At 40.8% G+C, this 24954-nt stretch overlaps 2 protein-coding genes across 2 annotated transcripts in view; both read right to left on the bottom strand.

The window, feature by feature from the left end:
• Positions 1–1490: 1490 nt before the first annotated feature.
• Positions 1491–24954, bottom strand: part of scn8ab (sodium channel, voltage gated, type VIII, alpha subunit b) — a 119558-nt gene continuing 96094 nt past the window's right edge. The window contains exon 28 of the transcript XR_008807373.1: positions 1491–1503. The gene's annotated coding sequence lies outside the window, so the exon portion shown is untranslated. The remainder of the gene's footprint in view (positions 1504–24954) is intronic.
• On the bottom strand, positions 10788–20520 carry zgc:158846 (uncharacterized protein LOC100009654 homolog). Its single transcript, XM_056253915.1, has 9 exons — positions 20089–20520; positions 18918–19126; positions 18770–18830; positions 18309–18404; positions 12367–12531; positions 12085–12210; positions 11613–11833; positions 11465–11508; positions 10788–11332 (listed from the first exon to the last, which is right to left on the bottom strand). The coding sequence occupies exons 1-9, from the start codon at positions 20365–20367 to the stop codon at positions 11079–11081; spliced, it is 1455 nt and encodes a 484-aa protein (XP_056109890.1). The 5' UTR covers positions 20368–20520; the 3' UTR covers positions 10788–11078.

Below are 24954 nucleotides of genomic sequence, written 5' to 3'. Positions count from 1 at the left end.
GCTGATGGTACCGCGAGCCGTCGCTCATTGACCGATCGTAGGCTTCTGGTAGGGAGACTTGTAGTAGTGAGTGGAAGTAGGAGGGAGCTGAACCTGTGGTCAATCTGTAAGCAAGCGTCAAAGCCTTGAACTTGATGCGAGCAGCGAGTAGCCAGTGCAGAGAGATGAACAGAGGAGTGACGTGGGCCCTTTTGGGCTCGTTGAAGACAAGACGAGCTGCAGCATTCTGGATCATTTGTAGAGGTTTAGTTGCACATGATGGAAGTCCAGCCAGAAGAGCATTGCAGTAATCAAGCCTAGAAATGACCAGGGCCTGGACGAGAAGTTGTGTTGCATGCTCAGTTAGGAAAGGCCTGATCTTCCTGATCTTGTGCATAGCATTAATGTCATGGTTTGGTCATGGTATGGAATTCATAAACAGAGCATAATCGTGACCGTTAAAAGATGAAATCTGATAGGATGCAAAATATGTCAATCAAAACTAACGGAAGAATCCTAAATATGATCGCTCATAATCCTGTGAGATTTTGAACTTTTTAGTCCACTTTACTCCTTTCATTTTTGGTCATTCTTTGAACTAATAAAGGCTGGTACGATTACTGAATGTTAGAATAATTTCATATTAAAATGGATAATTGGGTGCACAGCACAAATATTGGATGTTAATTTGTAACATTAAAGTATTAGGTATGAAAATTAACAATTTTACAGCATTTTTAAATCTAAATGAAAGTTACATAATACATTTTTTAACAGTTCAGATAGTATAAATTAACATTATTATGAAGGAACGTGAATTCACCGGGAACAATAGTAAACTAGATTTTTTTAAAATGTTTAAAAGATCATTGGTAATCTAATGCATTAACTAACGTGAATGAACAATATTGTAAAATGTTACCTTTTTTTTTAAATCACTGTAATAGAAAATTGCAGAATGAGATGCTTGGATTAGAAACACTACTTAATGTGATCATTTTGAGTCCATATGCAATAATTGATTTCTAATCTATAAAACAAGTCCTTTAAATGACATAATTACAATGCCAGTGGACAGTCTTATAGTAACATCTCTCAGCAATCCGCCCCAACCAATCACATGCAATTCTTTTGTAACCTTTCAACAGGCACAACAGATTCATTTCTGTGAATATTTGTAGTGTCTAAGTGGGTATGTGTATCTGTACTGCATGTAAATGTGACATGAAACTTTCTCAATCTGTTTGACACATTGACACACAGTTTTACCCAAACTGACAGGTTAGTGAATGTTCCATCCAGGCCTCGAGGGTGTGGATCATACCATGCTGAGGCGTTCCTCAAGCTTATCTCTTTCTGAGTGCAGTCATCCAAACACATAAAATGCGGGTGGAGTCGAGGGGGTTACTAGTCTCACTTCTGCATATATAAAAAAGTATACTACTTATCACACTCATATGTGCCACTACATAAATAGTGATGAGGGTATGTGTTTGGACAAGTGGACACTCCCTCCACACACATCTACACCCATACAGGTTACACTCGCCTTTATGGGACACTGGAAGTTTGATTAGCTGACAGGCCTTGAACAAAGCCACCACTGTCTCAAAAATAGACAAGTGTGAGGATTTAGCGCTTCTGGCAGAAGGGAAATATCACTAAATAAGCTCCTTCAGTTTTCAGCATTGACAACTAAGAAAACTAAGTCTATACAAGTAGCTGTCACAAGACGATGTGTGTATCTTAAAGTGTGACCGTGTTTAAAAGGTTAACCAGATTGAAGAAAAAAAACGAGTTACACAAAACAAACAACACCTAATGTTACATTCCAAACCTTTATAAGATCTTTAATCTTTCTAAGATCTCGCCCATGCAACAGAAGAAGAAAAAAAGAAAAGAAAAAGAAAGCATTAAGGTCATATGACAGTAATATTGATTATGCTGGGAGTGCCTAAGTTCTCTGTGGTGTGAACCTTTATCTATACCGATCTGTCAGACTCCACAAGTGCCCACACACCTACCTACACAACATGTACGCACAAACACACACATGGTGTGTGTTTGTGTTTTATGAGGATTCTCCATAGGCATAATGATTTTATTATAAATAGCATATCGGTATCGGCCGATATTTTATCACTTTCAAAGTTATCGTTATCGGGCCAATAAGAAAATTTAGCCGATATTTTAAAGCCAATATATAATGGATTATTTCATTCAGCTGTGACACTTCAGATGCGCACTGTTCTCCATGATGTTTTTTAATTGTTTGAAATATAATTTGAATCCCTTCAAAAAAGGAAAATACAGTAAAGTGCAACATGTGCAGCTACATAAAATTATCATGAAAACATTATAATTGTGTGCTTGAGACATGGCTTTTAATGGTGAGATTTTTGGTTTCATAATCAGGCTCTCAAAAATTATATACAAATTTGTATTTTGATTTATCTGCCAATATTTCGGTTATTGGCTTTCAAATATAAAGAATTATCGGTTATCGTATCGGCCAAATTGCTCATATCGGTGGATCCCTATATGGAAAACATTCTGGCCTGGTTTCACAGACAGGGCTTAGATTAAGCCAGGATTAGGCCTTAGTTCAACTAGGACATTTAGGTAGCTTTTATATAAACGTGTCTTAGAAAAAAACATTACTGGTGTCCATTTTGAGACAAAACAATGGCACTGACATGTTTTAAGATCAGTGCAAGTTGCTTAAAACAGCTGTAATGAAAAATGTTTTCCTCATGGGAATTTTGTTCCAACAATGTCAAATTCTTACTATTGTTGGGACGTTTGGTCCCCACAACATATGGAATACCTGGACCACACACACACATGCACAAACAGCTCTGGCAGGCTTGCAGCAACAGTCTTGTGTTGAAAACACATTGACCTCATACACATATGTATGGTCAAAGGAATGTTCCATTTACCTTACTTTATAGTATAGAGTACACACCACTAGCCATATTCATGTTTAATAAACATGATGTTATCCAGAATGACTTGAGAATGATCCAAAGAACATCTTAAGATTTAAAAATATATATTTTTTTTAAATCTGACCTTTTGTACAAAGGAGTTTACATGGTCAGTCACTGAAACTGAATCTGAAACTTTTGGATCCCACTATATGCATTATGCACTATGTGGCTAAAACCTATACAGTATACATTATTGCATTCACATGAGTGAATTTTGCAGAATCACTTGCAGTGTTGCAGATTTGTAAATAAATGCAGAAGTGTTAACTAAAATAAATCTAATGCAACTGAAACAGTCCTAAAACCAAGAAAATTTTAGCCAGTCATTTCTGCTCCTTGGTTTGTTGGTTTCTCAAGTTTCATTCCAGTATCGGGTGGACTTAACACTTAATGGGCAATTGATTGTGAGAACGGAGCAGAATAGCTGAAATAGCTTTCATTGTTTAGCACAGCTTAAGAATGAGACACACCTGTCAGAAATATCCATCAGCTTATGCAAATTAAGAGTATGAGAGTGACAAAGAAAAGATGCTTGACGTGCCCCTGCAGCCAAAATAAAAGGAATGCAAGAAACAGCAAACCTGTTACTCAAGGCCCTTAAACATGAGAAAGACAAAAAGCAAATCCAGAGCCAATAAATTAAATTTCTCTGCTGGGAGAAATGGAAAATGAACAATAGAATTTTCAAATGTTCACATAATCCTTTTGTCTCTGTGTGATCTTGCAAGCAACCTGTTCTGCAGACAAACCTCAGCAGTTTTTCATGAGTACTTCCAAAGGTTTTAAGAACTATGCATTTCCTCAACTACATTTGTAGACAGAATAGAGAAAGTGTCAAGCCATCAGCATGTGCTCTGCCCACTGTGCAATGACTCTAAAAATGCACTGAAAACACTTTCGCCTCAATAAAAAATGAAAATAGTATCTGTATTTCTATATGGCCAAAAGGAATTAAATACCAGCATGTCAGTAAACATTGCGCAAATGTATAATGTAAAGAAATTGTCCTTGTTTTGTTTTTGTTTCACGGATCTCGAAGTGTGTGTGTGTGTGTGTGTGTGTGTGTGTGGGGGGGTTAAAATTACCAACAGGTTCTGGTAATTTTAATGAGGGGCCCTGATGCTGAACACAACTTCTTGCTCTCTCTCTCTCTCTCACACACACTCTCTCTCTCACACACACTCTCTCTCTCACACACTCTCTCTCTCTCTCTCTCTCTCTCTCTCTCTCTCTCTCTCACTCTCTCTCTCTCTCACACACTCTCTCTCTCACACACACTCTCTCTCTCTCTCTCTCTCTCTCTCTCTCACACACACACTCTCTCTCTCTCTCTCTCTCACACACACTCTCTCTCTCACACACACTCTCTCTCTCACACACACTCTCTCTCTCTCTCTCTCTCTCTCTCTCTCTCTCTCTCTCTCTCTCTCACTCTCTCTCTCTCTCACACACTCTCTCTCTCACACACTCTCTCTCTCTCTCTCTCTCTCTCTCTCTCACACACACACTCTCTCTCTCTCTCTCTCTCTCTCTCTCTCTCTCTCTCTCTCTCTCTCTCTCTCTCTCTCTCTCTCTCTCTCTCTCTCTCTCTCTCTCTCTTTCTCTCTCTCACCATAGCAGCAGTTTACATATGTATTTACAAAAAGCAGCCTATAAGTGGGCTTTCTCCAGTTTGTTTTCTTTCTACACTGACCTCCTGCCCTAGATCAAGTCTGTTTTAGCCTGTGTATTGTGTTTCACAGATTCACATTTGAGAATGTTTATCAAAGTGATTAAGAAAGAGGTAATTAGGTTTTGATTGCTGTCTGCAATGGAAGGGACATTTAAAGGGTAGATTTAAAATTTGACTAAAGCAATAATTCACCTTTTTAAAATACCATTTAAGCACTTTAGACCAACTAAATTTGTACCCATACATTTTTTGTGCATTTGTACTAACAGGACTGAGATAATGCAATAATAGCTCGGCTTCATGCAGCAAGTATACACGTTAATCATAATAGTTGGGTCTTATTTCGTGGGCATGCTCCGAAAGACATTCAATTATGCATGTATACTCGGACAGAGAAATGAACACTGTTGCTCGACTATACAAAAACCTGCTGTAATTATAATACTGCATGTGAATGTACTTATTTACAAACTGTGGAACTACAACTGTACAAAGTGCTGTGAAAATATGGCGAATACTAGACAGAACTATACTGTAAATTAAAGATGGAGATGGAGTTGAGGAGAGGGAGGGATACCACAAGAACTGTCGAAAGAATGAGTAATGAGTAAATCTGAGGGCACCACAGACTATTGAGACTTTTAAAAAAGGACTAAAAACATTACTTTTTAGCAGAACTTATGAGTTTAAACCTTGTATAATAATGTCATTTCACTATTTATCTATATTTTACATTGATGTTTTTACATTTTATTTCTATGATCTTACCTGTAGCACTTTGAGGTTTGTCTTAAATGTAAAGTGCATTACAAATAAAACTTATTATTATTATTAAAGTGCCTAATTTTCCAAATTGTGATTGGCAGAGATGAACACATCTTTTGCAAAAACAAACACTTCATTCAAAACTATTTTAACTCTTCTAAAAAGTGTTTTTGCATAACACACACAAACCATTAAATGATTAGCCACACGCCAAACTACACACAGATGTGAAAAATGTAAAACACAACTATCTTGTGTGTTTTGTTCGTTTGTCACACATATAGGCCTACATGTACATGCACAAATACACTGGACATACAGTATGTACGCACAATTGATAAACTTTACAGTTATTGAACTAAACTGAATCAACACTGAACTTGAGCTGAATAATGACACTATTGGCTTGTTAGAGCTGCTTTAAAGCAGAATTGGAATTTGTTACTATTGTGAAGCTGCTTTAAAACAATCTGTATTGTGCAAAGTGCTAGAAATTAAGGGGACTTGACTTGTATGCATTTTCAAAATAAACAGAAATGCAAGGGTCAAAAATGTATTTGTTTCTCAAAACATTGAGTTTTTATGTTATATTTATGTAGAAGTGTTTCACACATGATCGTTGGGTGTAGGTAATTGGGTAATTATTGTGGCATTTAAATGGCAGTGTTTTCTACATGCAACACAAGAGCTGTTAGTTTTGAATGGCGTGTCTAATGTAGAGAACTGTGTATAGCATTTTGCAAAAAGTTTGTTTTACAAATGCAAATTGAGTGTAAAGCATATAACGTGCTTGCAGTTTTGCAGACTTGGTCTGAAGATTAGGTATATGAGTGAATGCTCAAGAACCACTTTTAGTGCGTAAGCATTTAAAAAAAAAAGTAAAACAGAGATACAAACACACTCCATTTTCGCATATTGGTGCAAGTTGCACGTATATGCATTATGTCTTTTGCAATTTCATGCAGTTTGTGTGTGTGCATGCGAAAGTGAAGTTAAGGTGTCAATTGAGGTCATTTTGAACATGTAAAATGTTTTAAGAATGTTTTAATAGGTATCTCACAAATGTACTTGCAATGTGGTATGTAATATGGCCGAATAGACCTGCCCACATTGAGTTACGGCAATATTTAATGAAGAAATAGATATTAGACATAGATAAAAACAGCACACTTTCAATTTATGATGAAAAAAGTCAGACTGTAAATCTTTGCAGGTTTTTGGCTCTAAATGGTTTATACACATTTTAAGTGTCTCTAATAGGCCTATGTTAAACTAAGTAACTACTAACTATACGTATGTTTTTTTGCAAACCATTGGAAAAACACATGGGGCGGGGCTCATTGTGAGTTAACAGAAGCACCCACCCAAGCCCCCAACCACGTTACCTTGTCCTCAGTCCATACGGTGCGGGGCCGATAATTATAAACGATAATCTGGCAACAATTTATTACGTTAGTTGTTGTAACATGGCAGATCGGAAATGAATGTCTGGTGAATGTCGTTAAATGGTTAATGCTCTATCGCGTTATATGTAAATAACTTTCCACTTACATCAAACCCTCCCCATACATGAAACAAAAGTGCAACCATGCTATTTTAGCTTGTTTCTACAAGTCTCCGAGCTCTTTTATCTTGACTCATTTTTCACAGGAATCATATAACTGAGCTTTCTGCATCACAAAATCAGTGCTGTACCAGGTGAGTTACCAAGCAAGCTTACTACGTGAGAAAAGCCAAATTACTCTTTCTGTAAAACCTTAAACAAGTTTGGGTGGTTTTTTGTGAAAAGAATCATCACTCACTAAAACACATATTGCACTGTGATGCACTAGTGTTGCAAAACCTTTTTGACTTTTGCAGTTGGACTACTGTATTTTTACAGTATGCAAGTGCTGAAAATACAGACGTTCAGTAATATTCATACTTGCAGTGTATACAGTATACAATTTATTCACCTTACTACTGTAAGTTTCAATTACTATACTTTTTTATGTAATTGCAAACTTTGTTTACTGTTACAATATACTTTTTTTTTTTTTGTAACTGCATGCTCTAGATGCTATGTTCTCCATTTCTTTGATTTATATGAATGATCTGTAGTGTTTAAATTTTGACTGGCTGTGTGTAAGATTGGAAAGCATTATTTGATTTTGAGTACAGATAAAATGTCTTTGAGGCAATTGTTTGATTTTACCAGAAGAGTCAGAAGTTCTCTCAATGTAGTTTGAAGATTTGGTTTTGTGTTTAAGGTTTTGAGAAAGTGGGTGATGTTTTTGAGAAATGCGTTTTAGCAATTCAGAAAAACTGCAAATTCTTATCCATAAATGGGAAATGAAATTCAGGAACAATATGTGACAGAATGAGTGCAGATTTAGGAGGCTTATGGAGAGGCTTGACCAGAGCATCAGCCCTGTAATCCCTTGAGTTTCTGTTGATATCCTCAAAAAAAGTATCGGCCTGTTGATGCCTGCACAGAAAGAGAGAGACTGACATAGAGAGAGTGAAAGAAAGAGCGAAGGTTTTTTAACTACTTGACAGGAGATTATAAAAATAATAATATGATATATCAATAAAAGGGAGGAGTGAAAGGTCAAACAAAGAAAAACTAGAACAGATTGCAGCTGTTGATAGCAGAAAGTCAGAGTGAATAAAGATGGATGTGTTGCAAGAGGGGTGTGGGGGAGGGTAGATTGGATCTGAGTGGACTGGTTAGGTTGGTGTTTTTTAGGTGTGGTACAACTCAGAAAGAAGGTTAAACACCTATGGCCGACATGTGTCAAAATGGATCACCAAAATCAAGCATCCACTGAACTGTTGCTTGCTATGTGTGGTATTCTCTACAAGGGTTCACTACATTTTTCTTACCTCACCTTATCTGCTCATTATTGTATAACAAACCACAGAACAATAACTGCTTTTTATCTCATCGTAGTAATAACTTCTAAATAACTGCACAGCTAGAGTCAATGAGGGCACATGAAACAGAAACATGAGAGCAAAATAGCTCTGTGCATGTTGTGGCAAGACTTGAGAAATTCCAGTGCAACTTATTGTGACTTGTCCCCACCACAAGGACAATTTATCACCATAAGGGCAGGTTTTAATTTTTAATTTTAACAATAGGCCTAGAACTATTCGGACGCGACTAGTTTTCTAAACGACGTTTGAGTTACAATTCTTATCACTCGACGTCTGTGATTTCGTCTGTGACAAGTAGGACAGAAGGATCAAATTTATTATATAAAAAAAAAACATTAAAGTAAACATCACGAGTTTAGAGCAGTGGCTGTTTAAATAAGTGAGCGGAGAAATCTAGGAAAGTATCTTACTCTTACCCGACATAGCCTATAAAAGTGGGCAGTCTTCGAAGTTTCCGCGATTTGGCTCTATTTATTAATTGTATATGTTATTGTTTTCGTCGGATAGCATGCATATCGAAACGAAGTTAAAATTAAAGCATTGCCGAAGATTGGTGCGCAGACGGTAGCTCAGGTAGGTCAAAACACATGAGGAGAAGCGTTAGGATAATACAACATCAACATCAGCAATCACAGACATTCTCATTAGATTTCTCAGAGGAAGAAAAACAGTAGGCTAGGTAATTTCCCCTGGAATTTTTACAGAGGTTGTGTGAGAAAAACACAAATTTAGCAGATTGGGACGGGATTAAAATCGCAAAAGTAGGCCTGCGTCTAAACACAAATTTCTCTAACCGTCCGAATAGGGCTATTGTCAGTTTCTTTAGTTTAATACATCATGGGTGCATAGCCTACTAGCCTATACATAATAGGCTATGTAAGTATAATAATTTAATAGATTTGTAAAAGTAATTGGTTATTTCTAAAATAATTCAATAGTGCTAAAATGATTGTGAAGGATTAGGTAAATCAGGTCTGAGCAGTTTGAGTTTTACACCAGTTCATAGGTGTCGAGCATAGACTGTAAAAAAATATGGACAAAGCGTCTGTGACGTCACCCATAGACTTTCTGAAGAACGGGTTTGAGGCTGTTTATGGGGGGTATGGGCGGTGCCATCTTGGAAAATCTTATGATATTTCAAATACAAATGTTCAGAAAGGATACAGAGGTGGTATGATGTGTTGTGTCAGATCATGGCCGAGACGTCAAATTTCAGGAAGTCCACTCGGCGCAGCCCGTTATCAGCTGTCAATCACGCGCTTATTTGTCATACATTTTGTATCTAAATACGATCTAAACTACCGAGTTAGAAAAAAATTCACCCCCCTCACAGTTGTCAGGCACTCGGAACATATCGAAAAATACAATAAAAGTCCATGGGACCAACCTGTAAAAACATGAATTTATGCTGTGAAAACTTTTAACATGCGGGTCTATGGAGATTTGCTCCCTTTTGGGACCTCCCTCTAGCGGATTTTCGATGTATTGCAGTTTTTCGCACTTCCGGGTAGGCTTCATTTTTCAGATTAGAATGTTGCCGCTTGGTGTCGAGTCTAAATTCCCTTACGACTGCAAACCCGGCAGTGTTAGCTAAAAGGGAAGGAGACGCTGTCATAAATGCAGTTATTACAAGACTCACTGAGTTCCAGATATCACTTTTTTATTTTTTACATTATACATTTTTAAAGTTAAAAACTAATTTTTTTTTTTTTAACTAACCCCTCCTGTTGGTTAAGAATGGAAGTCCCATCAAGGTTGGTTCACCTTCAAATAGGCAAATTCAAAGTAAATTGCTGAACTGCAGATGTGTAAAAACTCAAAGAAAGTAGTTTTATTGCGCTGCATCACAGGTTTTTTCTATAGAGAAATCAACTGAATACAGTCTTGACCACTTCATTTGTATTCTAGCCTACTTCATAACTGACTGTCAAGGAGTGTCACCATGATTTTGCCAAGTAAGACATGTTCCTGGATCAACATATTTTGTTGATTCTGGAACAACATTCTTGTCTGAAAATTTAGTCGTAAACCAAATCCTACCCCTAAACATAACTCTACCCGTTACGTATCACTAAAATCAAAAGGAAATGATAGGTGAATAACACTGATGTAGGAACACCAAACCCTGGCTGTAAGCCTAAACTTGACATAAACTGTAAACTTGTCTCTCAAATCTGATTGATTGATGTTGTTCCAGGATCAACAAAGATGTCAATCCAGGAACGTCACAATCACTGTCAAGCAGACCCTATAAAGTCATACATGTGAATACATTTTCTTCATATTTGAAACAAAATTATATATCTGCTGCATCAGTGTTAGGCTTTTTAGACTAGAGTACATAAAATAAAGCATAAAGACTTCAAAACTCATGGTCGGAAATGTATTTATTTATTTTTTGCTCCATTCACTTTATTTGAATATAGGCCACAATCGTAATCAGAAAAGTGCACAAAGGATGTTTCTCCAATTGTTTTAATGTACTTAGAGTGACAGATATTAAGTAATTTTTAGTTATATGGAGCAAAATAGAAATAAGAGAATATATGAGTTGGTCGTAGGGCCTTAAAAATATACAACATATTTAATATGATATACTGTATAACTGTAATTCATTTTGATCTGCCACACCTTAGAAACAGATGCTAACTCGACATGCTAATGGAGCCCAGGGGAGGGGGTGGAGGCCAACCTATAAAAATCTGATCCTGGGCCCTGTACACAAGACAATCCTTTCATCTGTTCTTCCATCATTCAAAAACATCCTCCTCTAGTTTGCCTGCAGACTTATCCATCATACTTCCCTCTATAGCTGCAAGTTTGTTCTCACTGGTGATGATGGTGGTCTTTGTGCTTTTGGTAACAGTGGCAGTGCTGCCGATGAAGCTGCTAGCGCTGTCACCCTTAGCAATCGTGACTTCCTTCTTAACCAGGCCTGTGTTATGAACATCTTTCCCAGCACTTTGGGATGAGAAGTGGCTGCTTTCAAAGTCGTAGTTCAAAGCTAAGAAAAAAGGAAATAAAACAGTCACAAATGCTGTTCAAATGCAGCGTTTTATATGTGGGTAGCTGATGTGAAATACGTCTAAAACCATGTATATTAAAAGACATGCTTTATGTGCCTAAAGAAACTCACAGTTTGGTTTAGAGATGGAGAAAGTCTGGAATGAACTATACATTCTGTGAAGGAACACACGGAAAGTGCATGACGTCAATATAGGAGTCCATTGTGATTCACTAAAGTTTCATATTAAACAAGCACTGATGTCTCAAGCTGCACCCACCTGCTCTCTTCTCCTTCCAGGAGTTTCCGATAGGTGGCGATCTCAATGTCCAGAGCCAGTTTGATGTTCATCAATGATTGGTATTCGCGCACCTGTCGAGCCATATCCTGTTTAGCTCTCAGAAGAGCTGCTTCCAGCTCCTGCAGACGGAGTTTTGCATCTTTCACAACTAGTTCACCACGTTCTTCTGCCTCTTTGATCTGCACCTCATAGTTTGAATGCTAAAATAAGAGGAGACAAAAGATTACATCCTTCCCACCCTCTGGCACATAAAACTTGAGATCAACTGGGATTAATTGAGATCATCTGAGATTAACTCACATATAATACACTTTGCCTATAGCTTTACCTTATTGTCAAATATCACCCAAAATAATCAAGCTCTAAGTATGCTGGGCATTGTTTACTGACATTTTAAAGTATTAATCTTTTTTTTTTTTTTTTGACAGTTGGCCCTGAATAGAGTTCTTACCTGTCCCTTTATAAGTTCCATCTCAGAGTGTATACGTGCAATTATTCGGTTGTACTCTGCGATTTCAGCCTTTGTGCTTTTCAGGTCATCCCCATGTTTGGTTGCCGTCAACTGCATTTCTCCATACTAACATTTTATAGCAGACATGAACATTCATGTACAGACACATACACAAAAAAATAGAGCATATTTAGAAAAGCTCATATATTACAATGCAATAAAATCGTTTAAAAATGTCTGATTTGTGACATGCACACACACAATGCAAGAATGTTAACTCACCTTCTGTTGATACCAGCTCTCTGCTTCAGCACGAGTGCGACTGGCAATGTCCTCATACTGAGCACGAACTTCAGCCACAATGGAGTCCATGTCCAGGTTTCTGCTGTTGTCCATCTCTACAACAACTGACGTGTCCTTGATCTGAGACTGGAGCTCACGCAATTCCTATAAACATGGAACAAGAATTACTGAAAACGTCTTTGGTTACTTGCGTAACCTATGTTCTCTGAATAGGGAACGAGACGCTGCGTAAAGCGCAGTGGGATATTCTCTGAATGTGCCGATTGTCTGAAGCCTTATAGAATCACGCCAATTCATTGGCTGATGGCGTCCGCGCGATATGGCTCCGCCCCGACGCTCTTACGTCGCATCATTACATATTCGCGCGCGCGCCATCTGCTCCTCAGATTTCTCTGCCGAAAAGAAACTGTCAGCAGCGCGAGGAGCTTGGCCGCTAACGCAGCGTCTCGTTCCCTATTCAGAGAACATAGGTTACGCAAGTAACCAGAGACGTTCTCTTTCATAGGTTCACTCAACGCTGCGGAAAGCGCAGTGGGAACGGACTACCAAACTCGCCAAGCTAGAGCGCTTTTATAACTGGTAGATAAAAGAGACAACGACCGAAATGAGTTCAAACAGAAAGAACCTGGGAACCCGGGGTCATGTCAAGATCCAAGCTATAGAACCTTACAAAAGTGTGCGGAGAGGACCAGCCTGCCGCAACACAAATATCCTCCAAAAGTGCTCCTCTGAAAAGAGCTTGAGAAGATGCTACACTTCTGGTGGAATGTGCTTTAATGCTAAGAGGTGAAGGCAAGCCACGCACCCCGTAAGCCAACGAGATAGCCTCTGTGACCCAGTGAGAAATCCTCTGCTTTGATGCAGCAAGCCCACGGCGGCTAGCACTGAAGCAAACCAGAAGCTGGTTAGATTTCCTCCAACCGCCTGAGCGGTCTACATATATCTTGAGAGAACGAACTGGGCAGAGCAAGTTAAGCTTCCTATCTTCCCCAGACGAAAATGGAGGAGGGTGGAAAGCGTTAAGGTTAACTACCTGTGAGCGGAAAGTTGAGGAAAGAACCTTGGGGACATACCCTGGTCTCGGCCTCAAGGAAACTTTGACCAGGCCAGGGGCAAAGTCCAAGCAAGACTCGCTAACAGAAAGAGCTTGTAAGTCTCCCACCCGCTTTAATGAGGACAAAGCTAACAAAAGAGAAACCTTGAGAGTCAGAATCCTCTCCGGAGCTGACTCCAAGGGCTCAAAGGGGGCTTTCGTCAAACCCTCTAGGACAACAGAAAGATCCCATGAGGGAACTCTAGGGGAGCGAGCCGGTTTCAGGCGCTTCACCCCACGCATGAAGGCAGAAACTAACCTTAATTTGCCCAGGGGAATCTCATCCGATTCCCTATGCGCTGCAATAGCCGCGACATAAACTCTGAGAGTGGTAGCGGCTGCTCCAGCAGCAAACTTCTCCTGCAGGAATTCCAGTACTGAACCAGCAGGGCAGTTAACTGGGCTCCTATCATGTGCTAAGCACCAAGTCTCAAACACCCTCCATTTGGAAGAATATAATCTCCTTGTAGAAGGGGCTCTAGCACTCGCAATGGTCTCCTGAACGTCAGTTGGGAGACCAGAGCTTAATGCCGACGGCCTCTGATCGGCCAAACATACAGCTTCCACATGTCTGGGCGAGGATGCCATATCCTGCCCTGTAGCTGGGACAGCAGATCTTCCCTGACCGGGATCCTCCAGGGGGAAGATTCCAGTAGAGGAATTAGCTCCGAAAACCATGGCTGAGATGGCCAGAACGGAGCTACCAGGAGGAGGCGGACTCCGCTCTCTCTCACTCTGGCCAAGACCGCCTGGATCAGTTTGATGGGCGGGAAGGCATAGAGTTTCTGCGTTGGCCAAGGGTGAGCGAACGCATCTATCCCCAATGGGGCCAGGGGACTCAGGGAGAACCAAAGCGGGCATTGGGACGACTCTTGAGATGCAAAGAGGTCCACCTCCGCCTCTCCAAAAACCTCCCAGATCAGGGCCATCGTCTGGCGGTTCAACATCCATTCCCCCAATCTGAGTTTCTGTCTCGACAGAAAATCTGCTGCGAGGTTCAGAACCCCTGGGACATGAACCGCTCTTAGAGATAGGAATCTGCTCTGAGACCACAGGAGAAGGTGACGCGCATGCCTGTCTAGGGTGCGCGAACGAGAACCTCCCTGCCGGTTCACATGAGACACCACTGCCATGTTGTCTGTTCTGACAATGACATGGTGACCCTCCAGAAGAGGGAGGAAATGATGCAGAGCCAGAAAAACGGCTCTTAACTCCAGGCAGTTTATGTGCCAAGAGAGAGCCTCTCCGGTCCAGACCCCACACGCTGGTCTGCCCTCGAAAACCGCTCCCCAGCCGGTGAGAGAGGCATCTGTCGTAATCATCTGGCGACGAGATACCGCACCCATGCTGACCCCTTTCCGAAGAAAAAGAGGGTCCCGCCAAACTGACAGGGCTCGAAAGCAACTGCGCGATACCTTTAGTAGGCGAAGGGTTGACCCGGAGGGTCGAACCCCTGAGAGTTTCAACCACCACATGAAGGGTCTCATGTGGAGTAGGCCCAGCGGTAGCACGGAGGAGGCCGCAGCCATAAGGCCCAGCATCCTGCGGCAGGTGCCCACCGACACATGATGGCCTAGCAAAAAACGAGCCAAGCATGTCATCAAGCTGGAAATCCGTGCAGGGGCCAAGCGGGCCTACATGAGAACGGAATCCATGTTCACCCCCAAGAAAACGGTGCTCTGAGCCGGAGCAAGAACACTCTTCTCTGAGTTCAACCTCAAACCGAGAGACTGGATATGACTCAGAACGATGTCTCTGTGGTGGGCCACTAGCTTCCTGGACTGGGCTAAAATAAGCCAATCGTCCAGGTAATTTAGAACACGGATGCCCTGGAGCCACAATGGGGCCAGAGCTGCATCCATGCACTTTGTGAATGTCCTTGGGGCCAGAGATAGGCCGAAGGGAAGGACCCTGTACTGGAACGCCCTTTCTCCAACGGCGAACCTGAGGAACTGCCTGTGTCGCTGTACAACCTGGATGTGAAAATAAGCATCCTTTAGGTCTATCGTCACGAACCAATCCCCTGGCCGAATCTGAGATATGATAGCTTTCAGCGTCAACATCTTGAATTTCCCTTTGTAAAGGGCGAAGTTCAGTCGGCGGAGGTCCAGTATGGGACGCAAACCGCCGCCCTTCTTCGGGACCAGGAAGTAACGGCTGTCAAAGCCCCGCTCGGTTTCCCCTGGAGTAATCTCCTCTATTGCTCCTTTGAGAAGGAGGGAAGAGATTTCCTGCTGAAGTACAGAAGCCTGAGTGGCGCTGTCTACTACAGTAGGAAACACCCCGTTGAAACAGGGGGGATTGCGGCAAAACTGAAGAGTGTAGCCGAACCGAATTGTGCGAAGAACCCAAGACGATACCCCTGGTAAGCGCTCCCACTCTGGAAGGAAATGTGATAGAGGAGGAGGGATGTTGTAATGCAGACGACATACCTGAGTGAGGGTGCCGTGCTGACGCTCTTGGAGTAAAGAGGTTGACTGTGCAGGAGGGCCATCGGCGTCCTGGCACGTGATGGGAGGCATCGATGCTGGGGTCATGGTGACCAGATCCGCCTGCTCCGGAGGAAAACGGAAAGTGCCTCCGAGGGTGCGGCCGGCAGTTATAGAGAGTGTGGGGGGTGAGGGGAGAAAGCAGAAAGCGTCTCCTTCCTCCCGCACCGGACTGAGTAGAGAAGGTGAAATATGACCTGCACTTCGAGACACTCTGAGTGGCGAAGGTGACAGGGCAAGGAAAGGAGAGCTGGGAGGTGGGCAGAAACGCTTGTGCGGTCTGACCCAACCTTGAGGAAGCAGAGGAGCTCTCCTTTTTCTGTCCGGAAGGTCAGGAACGGCTCTGGGCCGCCGGAGCAGTCGGTTTGTCGGACCGCTTCAACTGGAGGCGCTTGTGAGGCCGTTGACGGGGAAACGGGCGACCGCGGGCTCCCCAAACCGTGGTAGGTGGGGGATGCCCCGGTTCGCTTCTTCTGGAAGAGAACTCCGGTCTATGAGAGGGACGTTCTCTGGGTCGCACCGGGGGGGGGAGCAGAAGGTTCCCTAGCCCTCCTGGGCATGAACTGTCTGAACGCAGCCGATTGGGATTTGGAGGAGCGGAATTTCTCAACCACTGTGTTGACCGCCTCACCAAACAACCCCGTTTGAGAAATGGGGGCGTCCAAGAGGAAAACCTTCTCTTTGTCACGAATCTCCGTGAGATTAAGCCACAAGTGGCGCTCCACCGCAACAGAACCAGCCATAGAGCGACCTATAGCGCGTGCGGTATGCTTGGTGGCTCTTAAGGCTAAATCCGTAGCCTTACGAAGCTCCTTGACCGCTTCAGGAGTCACGCCGTCGCCCTCGTCCATTTCCTTCAGGACGTCCGCCTGGTAGGCCTGAAGAATGGCCATAGTGTGCGGGGTCATGCCTGCCTGCCCAGCCGCCATGTAGGATTTCCCAATGAGAGAGGAAGTAGTCCTACATGCTTTAGAAGGGAGGAGGGGGCGCGACTTCCAGGACGGCGCAGACGACGGCAGCAATAAAGCTAAAGTTTCCTCAATCGCCGGAATGGCGGAATAGCCCTGTTCCACAGAGCCTACCAGGTTGGTAAAATCAGCAGCAGCCGCATTAGTGAGGCGCGAAGAGAAAGGCTGCTTCCAGGATCTGGAGATCTCATGATGCAGATCACTGAAAAATGGCAGCTTCCTCCGTTGAGGCCTAGAATTAGGGCCACTGAGAAGCCTTTCGTCAAGTTTCGACGACTGAGACTCACGTGGCTCGTCGGGCCAATCAATAGTGAGCTTCTCCGTAGCGCGCGAAAGCACGTCAACGAGCTCAGCGTAGGCCGCAGTAGCCCGCGCTTCCTGGCCGCTCGGCGGGATAACCTCGTCGGCGAGAGTAGGCCCGAAATCCTCGGAGTCGGAAGCCTCGGTAAAAAGTATTTCCTCCAGCCCGAAAGAAACCGCGTCGTGTGCTCCCGGGCTGGGGCGCAAATAATCGTGTGAAAATTCGACTGGCATGCCTCGCGCGTGCCGAGGGGAGGGAGGGAGAGAAAGAGCGGGGCTCGTCTGCTCGAACTCCACATCCTCAAGCTCTACATCCGAACCCCATGTCGCGGATCCTCGAGAGGCCTCGGGAGCGCGACAGGGGGAGACGAATGATTCCCTCTCAAAGGCCGCGATTTGAGGGTTTTGAGCAACAAATTTTCACAGAATTTGCATTTAGACGATCCTATAACTGCCTCACATGCATGTGAAAAACCCAAACACTTAACGCACTTACTGTGTGGGTCGTCGTTAGCAATGTAACGAGCACATGGCGGAGTACAGCGTCTGTCATCCATGGCAACTTCACCGTAAGGAGAAACAGAGTTCCGCTTGAACAGTCGCAGAAGCGCCGAGAATAATCCTTAGATGTAGCTCAGAAAAATCACGAGCAAAGGGCAACGTGACCGCTTCGTTCTGAAGGTAGAGAAATCTGAGGAGCAGATGGCGCGCGCGCGAATATGTAATGATGCGACGTAAGAGCGTCGGGGCGGAGCAATATCGCGCGGACGCCATCAGCCAATGAATTGGCGTGATTCTATAAGGCTTCAGACAATCGGCACATTCAGAGAATATCCCACTGCGCTTTCCGCAGCGTTGAGTGAACCTATGAAAGAGAACACTCATTCTGAATCTTGTTTATACGTCCATTTACCACTATTTTTGAAGGTTTACATTTCTTACACTCAATAAGTTTTATAAGCTCTTATGAGTTATGTTTTACTATCAGTTAACTTAATACATTCTATCTGCAAAGTGAATATGTAACTGTAGGAAAAGATTTATTAGAAATGTGAAGGGATTGAATGTTACCGCCTCGTAAATCTGCCAAAGGAAGTTGATCTGATTTGTTAGGCAATCCAATTTGCTTTCCAGCTCCACTTTATTCAGGTATGCACCATCAGCATCCTAACATAAACATAAAACAGTACAAAATATATTTCTAATAATCGAATTATGGTAATTAGTTTTCAAACTAGTTGTCAAATTTTTATGGCCTGGTTTCACAGACGGGGCTTAGATTAAGCCAGGATTAAGCCTTAGTTCAATTAGGGCATTAAAGTAGCTATTATAAATGTGCCTTAGAAAAAAAACATTACTGGTGTGCATCTTGAGACAAAACAATGGCACTGACATATTTTAAGATTTGTCAGTGCAAGTTGCTTTCAGTTAAAACAGCTCAAACATGCATTTTAGTCTGGGACTAGTTTAAGCCTTGTCTGTGAAACCAGGGGTAAAAGTATTTGATCTGTGAGCACTTATTTTGTGCTGACCTTTTTAAGCAGCACAAATTCATTGTCAGAATCATTCCGTTTGTTAATTTCATCTTCATACCTGAGGACAAATGTACAAAGTTTGTACATTTAAACTCTTTAATGTACAAACACGCAAGATTTGTGCAGATGTTTCCAATGCTCTCACTTGATCTTGAAGCCTTCTACCAGGCTGGTCATGTCCTGCAGCCCAGACTCCAGACGCAGCTTCTCATTACCCAGACCATCCAGCTGTCTGCGCAGGTTAGTAATGTAGCTCTCAAACATAATATCAATGCTGGATTGGCGGCTGGTCTGTTCCTGTAGGAGACTCCACTTAGTCTCCAGCATCTTGTTCTGCTGTTCCAGGAAGCGCACCTGGGGAAAGACAAGAAGAGAGAGAGAGAATTTACAGGTTTTTTATGATAAAATATAACGCATATGGGTAGTTGACAAATGACATGGACATTAAATTAACTTTTTTTCAACACTTCAAGATTTAGATTAAAATTTGTATAAACCTTTGTCAGGGTGTGTTGAATTTAACCCAAATGAAAACAAGGCTGTGAGTGAAAAATGGCATTCCAATGGCACAAACCTAGATGAAAAATGTAATTTTCATATCTCATAACTATCAGAACTGTTTTATGGAGTTTCTATCCACTAAAAGTGTTTCCTCAGCTGAACAATTGTAATGTTAAACAAGTAAAATCTATTCAACACACTGTGCTTCTCTGTATACTATATATTTCACTGTACAGCCTTGTTTAAAATTTGCCTAAGTTATTTTGACTGAGGTCTATGTATATAGTTCTATTTTTAGATACTGTAAATGGTCACTATTTGAGAAAAAATATATATTTTTGCAATAAAATTTAAATAAGATGAAATTCTATTTTTTTGTAGTTCACTTAAATAGTCATGCAGAGTTTCAAATGAAATGATAAATGCAGCCTAAGTGCAAATGTCTCTCTGTCCTTTACCTCACAGATTATGTGAGTTCAAAGATGTGTGCACAGATAGGTGTGTGTGTGTTTTCAATAAAGGCATGCATAAGGGAGCGGCCATTGCACCTGATAGTAAACTGATATTGCCCCAAAAAACGACAAAGGTGTGTTTATGGCAGAGAATGGACATTGCCCCTTCAGGTAAGTCAGTGAAGTGGGGGTCCTGATAATATATGACACTGATAGGACTGGACCTGACGTATTATTACAACCACATACTTCCTCACACCAGCATATGAACCACACACATGTACATGCATTCGGTTAGAAGTGAAAATATAAAAGGTCCACGCAAAAGGTTAAAATGAAGACAAGATGAAGGAAGTAACTTACTTTGTCAATAAATGAAGCAAAGCGGTTGTTGAGCGTCTTGATTTGCTCTTTCTCGTCAGTCCTAATGGCCTGGATGTTTGGGTCAATCTCCAGGTTCAGAGGTGCCAGAAGACTTTCATTGACCTTTACAGCTGTAATTGGAGGGCAGAGAACAGGACTGGAGCCCCAACCTTCCCTCGAAACCATCCCTGAACGGGTGAGGGGGGTCCGCCTGTTGCTCCTCACACCCGCTGAGGAGTGACTGCTGAAAGACCTCACGGTTTTCTTCGTGTTCAGCATCTCTGGACAACACAGAAGTCAGAGTTGGAGAGGACAGAGAGTTGAGGGGTCGGAGTGGTGGGATGACAGACGTGCCCTCAAACTCTTATATGGAGTGCAGGGAGTGGCTCAAGACCAGCTTATTGGTCAAGAAACAATTTTCAAGATATGTATGGAGAGTTATGGGGTTGAACGTCAAAAGGACAATCATACAGTTATACATTAACTGCTTCACTTAGATCCCTGAGCAAAGGGGAAATGCTTAGAACACTCCAAAACGTACGTAATTTTTTGGGTGAAATCTGAACATGCTAAGACACCATTAATCAAATCTATACTTTTACTTTGCATCATTAATTGATATGAGAGCACAGAAACAGTAGATCCAGGATCAGCCAATCAGAGAAAACGAATCAAAGACCAGCCAAAATATTATGTCAATTATTAAGAATAAAAAAAAAACTATAACTGCACAAAATAAAGTGTATAACATTTCATGAGTGCATGACCAGTATATATGAGTGTTCACGTATGATATTTGACAGCTTTAGTTCTATATCCACCCTCTTAGAATGGATCATTAATTGCTGACTTGAGCCTGTCCCCACTATCAACAAATGCAAAAACAATTACCCTTTAAACTCATTATAAAAACAAGTCTGATTTACCCTCGTAGCTGCCTCCATACAAACACTCCATTGGTTGGTTGTATGTTGCACTTTTCCAGAGGCAAAAGGCATAATGGGTTGATCCATCCAACTTGTTGTAAAGATAACAGTCCAAGACTTTCAACTGCTGGGTGCACATTTCTGGCTAAGTTACAGTCTAATTGCAGCCAACCCTTTAACTGTGACTTAAAAGAAGATATTTTGATGAATGTTGGTAACCAAGGAGTTTTGGATAGACTTCCATCATATAGACAAACAATGTAATGAAAGTTAATGGGAACTGAAACTGTTTGGTTACCAACATTCTTTAAAATATCAACTTTTGTTTTCAGCAGAAGAAAGGAATGCATAAACATTTGCAACAACATGAGAGTGAGTAAACGATTACAAAATGTTCATTAGTAGATAGATTGTCCCTTTAAAAATAACAGCTTCCCAAATTTCTACCAACCCACACCCCTTATTCTACTAACCCTAACAGTCTACGAATACTCCAATGAGAGTTAGTTGACATGTAGGTAAGCGTTATTTATAGTCAACGGAATGTCTAAAGGGCACCATCGAAATAAAGGGTATACCTATAAGTTATGGCCTTTAAGGCAATATTTGATATTTATATTCATTATGTACGTGTATCATGCTCGTGTTGTTGCTGAGTAATTTATAGGGAAGAGGTCTATATACTTTTGTCATAAACATGTCTAAATCTTTTGTTCCCCTTTTTCATGAAGGTCACATGCCACTGAAGACACATTGCAGCTTCTCCTCTGCTAATGCAGGTTAATGCAGATTAAAAAAAGTTTTTCTTTTTACTGTCTTTTCTTTATAGGTGAGAGAAAACTTACAGCACTGGTACAGTGATTGTGAGCGGCTTGTCGTGACATTAGAAAAACAATTAATACCGGGCGTTTGCCGTGTAGACAGACAGTAGTAGACGTGGCACTCGTTTGTAAGATTAGATTTAAACGTGCAATAACTGTTACTTTTGCTAGCGAGGAGGAATCTCTCCTATGGTCAGACAGACTCTGTATAGGAACTCGAGCTGAACTCAACAAACAACTTGTATGCAAACTGTATGCGATAAGATGTGACAGTCTAGACATATTATGATACACAAAATGAGAAATTATTGAACAAAAATCGCATTTTACAGGAATATTGCAAGTTATTGGCAGCACAATGCAAGACTATGCATACCAGCAGGGACTCACTGCCAAGTTATCAACAGTCGCAACAGTCTACAAAGAAACCTGGAGGGGGAAAACGGAGAGAAAACCTTATATATACACTTGACTATATAGCTAGCAATATATACATTATTGATCAAAAGTGTGAAGTCGGTAAGATTTGTTTTAATGTTTTCAAAAAGTCTCTTATGCTCACCAAGGCTGCATTCATCTGATCAAAAATGATCAAAAAGCATAATATTAATTTAAAATACCTGTTTTCATTTGAAGATATTTTTTAATTTAATTTATTCCTATGATGGCAAAACTGAATATATATGCACATCAAAATAAAATAAAAAGATATAAATCGAAACTCTCTCTGGAATTAATGATTCAACATGATTACACAAAAATCAATAAACGAAGTACAACATAACTGCATATCTATTCTCTGGCAGACGCCATAAAGAAGTAAATACAGTAGTCCTGACATATCAGACCCTCAGTCACCTCTCAGCAAATATACACACAGCCTGTAAAACTAATAAATTAATAAAATTATAACATGAATAAATGGGTCTGAGTGAGAAGAGTGGTGACTTATTTTATTCATGAAGAATATATTCATTAATTATTGATGAATAATATTATATTAATAATTGTTAGTAAATTCACTGTGCTCCTAAATAAACCACAGAGGAGAGTATAACATTAAGTAAAATGGGAATGGACAAGACACAGAGTAGCCTAATAATACACATAATTCTCCTTGAGGGCTTTCTACTGTTTCATATTAATACTGATGATTCCTGGAATGCGTTTCAATCACTTTCATTCGTGTAAGAGTGTAACAACCACAAACAAGCCCAAACCAGCAGCTAGCCATTGGTGACCTGTTGTTGCTGGCTTGAGGCATGAGTTTTCAGCAGTATAATTCTGGTTGAATACTCTTCATGCGCATTGTCTGTATTTCTGTTATATAAAAAAGGGTGGGGTGTCCTGAAGGCAAAAACAGGTGACTGTCGTTAAAACAGATTTTTTAAAAGAAGAATTGCACCACAACTGGTTCTCCCTTTGAGGCACCAGGGGGTAAATCTATGACAACACTTATAAGAAATAACTGAGTGACAAGCTATGTGAAGGTAGGCATAACATCTGTTTGCTTTTGGATAAATGTTTCACCAAAGGAGAAAGCCTTCTTTGTAAGTAAAGGTGCTGAACTGAAGGAGGGAGATGTTTTACATAAACAGTCCTTAGGTGAGTGAAAACAGACAATGGAGGAGTTGTGTTAATAGGCGTAATAGACGAAGACAATTTTAATACAGCCTACCACATCCATGTATCACTATGCCACAGTGGAAACGGTTGCAAAACAGTAAAATACAGTAATAAAGAGAAATTGAGAAATTTTAAGCAATCTGAAAATATGTAATATTGGATGCCTGCAACATGCTGCATTGCAAGCATTAGCAGAGTGAAATGTAGAATAGAATTAATAGCTCTGGAAGATGGATACAAATGCTAAATGCTCTGAGCCAGTGAATCATGAGAGGAACACTGTCTGAGAGCTGAAGTGGAAAAGAAGTTAAGGTTTTTTTTTTTTTTTTTTTTTTTGGTATATTTATATGTATATGCAGCAACATGTAGTCCAAAACAAATTTCCTTCCGAGGATAATAAAGTATACTACTACTACTAAGCAAAAACATGTGCTAGCGGTAAACTAACAACATTCTGGTAAGTCTGTTTTGTGTTTCCCAGTTTGTGGCGGATTTGAGCCCTCCCTAGTGGCTGAGTTTGGAATTGCATTTTGTCTACAGAGCACAAACAGAAGATTGACAGTTGAAGGACTTTTGGTTGGTTAAAGTAGGAGTTTAGGTTTAGCTGGTTAGCAAGGGCAAGGGTTAACCATTTTAGATAGATATTACGCTATTCTGTGGGGGGGAAAAGCAACTTTCTCCGACAGCCATTCAAAAGTAAGTGTATAGGCTAAACAAAAAATATTTTTGCAAGCAACAGAATTCCATGAATTTAAAGAAGAGGGAAGGTTTTTGTCTGTCATTCAGTGTTGTCAGGACGTCATTTTCCTGTAGCTTCACCCTCTTTTGCCTTTTCTCACCAACTAAATTAGGCCAATCATGAAAATGATTTCTTAATCTGCTGAGAAAATTAATTTAAATGTAGCATGTCGCAGGGTGTGTGTTCCACTAATCCATCATAACATCTGACCTCACCCGAACCAATCACACATCTCACAGCCTTCTATCTTTGCTTTAGTCTACAGACACAGAAAACAAGATGACTCATGTATGTCAAGTCAAGTAAAAATCTAATTGATATTTAACTTAACATTGCAATATCTTTATATCAAATACTAAGTTGAAATAAAAGATTCCCTTTTGATTGTGTATGTATGATGTTTCTGAGTGCACATTTAAAAATTGTATCAAACTACAGCCTTTTTTTCTTTTTGCATAAGAAAAAATGCTGTAGTTTGACACAATTTTTAAATGATTTGCCTATAATTAGCATTACCATATAGGTCATCATGCCACACATTCCGTCAAAGAGTTGTCATCATATTCTGCCCTATTAATCATTAAGGTCGCCATTGTTGTGTATATTTCTGACTGCTTGTTTCATGAGAGAACCTTTGTCTTTACTTTCTCATTCTACTCACTTATAAACTACTGTTAAAAAGTTTGGGTTTGGTAAAAAAATTTTTTTAAAGGTGCTCTATGTAACTTTTCTACTAAAATGAATCCTTTTTTTA

The sequence above is a fragment of the Rhinichthys klamathensis genome, unplaced genomic scaffold (assembly GCF_029890125.1).
Source record: "Rhinichthys klamathensis goyatoka isolate OS25496 unplaced genomic scaffold, OSU_Roscu_1.1 h1tg000109l_1, whole genome shotgun sequence".
Classification (NCBI taxonomy): domain Eukaryota; kingdom Metazoa; phylum Chordata; class Actinopteri; order Cypriniformes; family Leuciscidae; genus Rhinichthys; species Rhinichthys klamathensis.
Note: the sequence above shows the minus strand (reverse complement) of the source record. Positions and strands in the feature narration are given on the sequence as shown.

Bases quoted from the DNA above. Each gene is read 5' to 3' on its own strand.
- zgc:158846 (XM_056253915.1), bottom strand. From the start codon at position 20,367: ATGCTGAACACGAAGAAAACCGTGAGGTCTTTCAGCAGTCACTCCTCA. The intron at 19,127-20,088 runs GTAAGTTACTTC...GTCTTTCCCCAG, and splicing joins TTGCTTCATTTATTGACAAA to GTGCGCTTCCTGGAACAGCA. The intron at 12,211-12,366 runs GTGAGTTAACAT...ATAAAATGTTAG, and splicing joins AGAGCTGGTATCAACAGAAG to TATGGAGAAATGCAGTTGAC.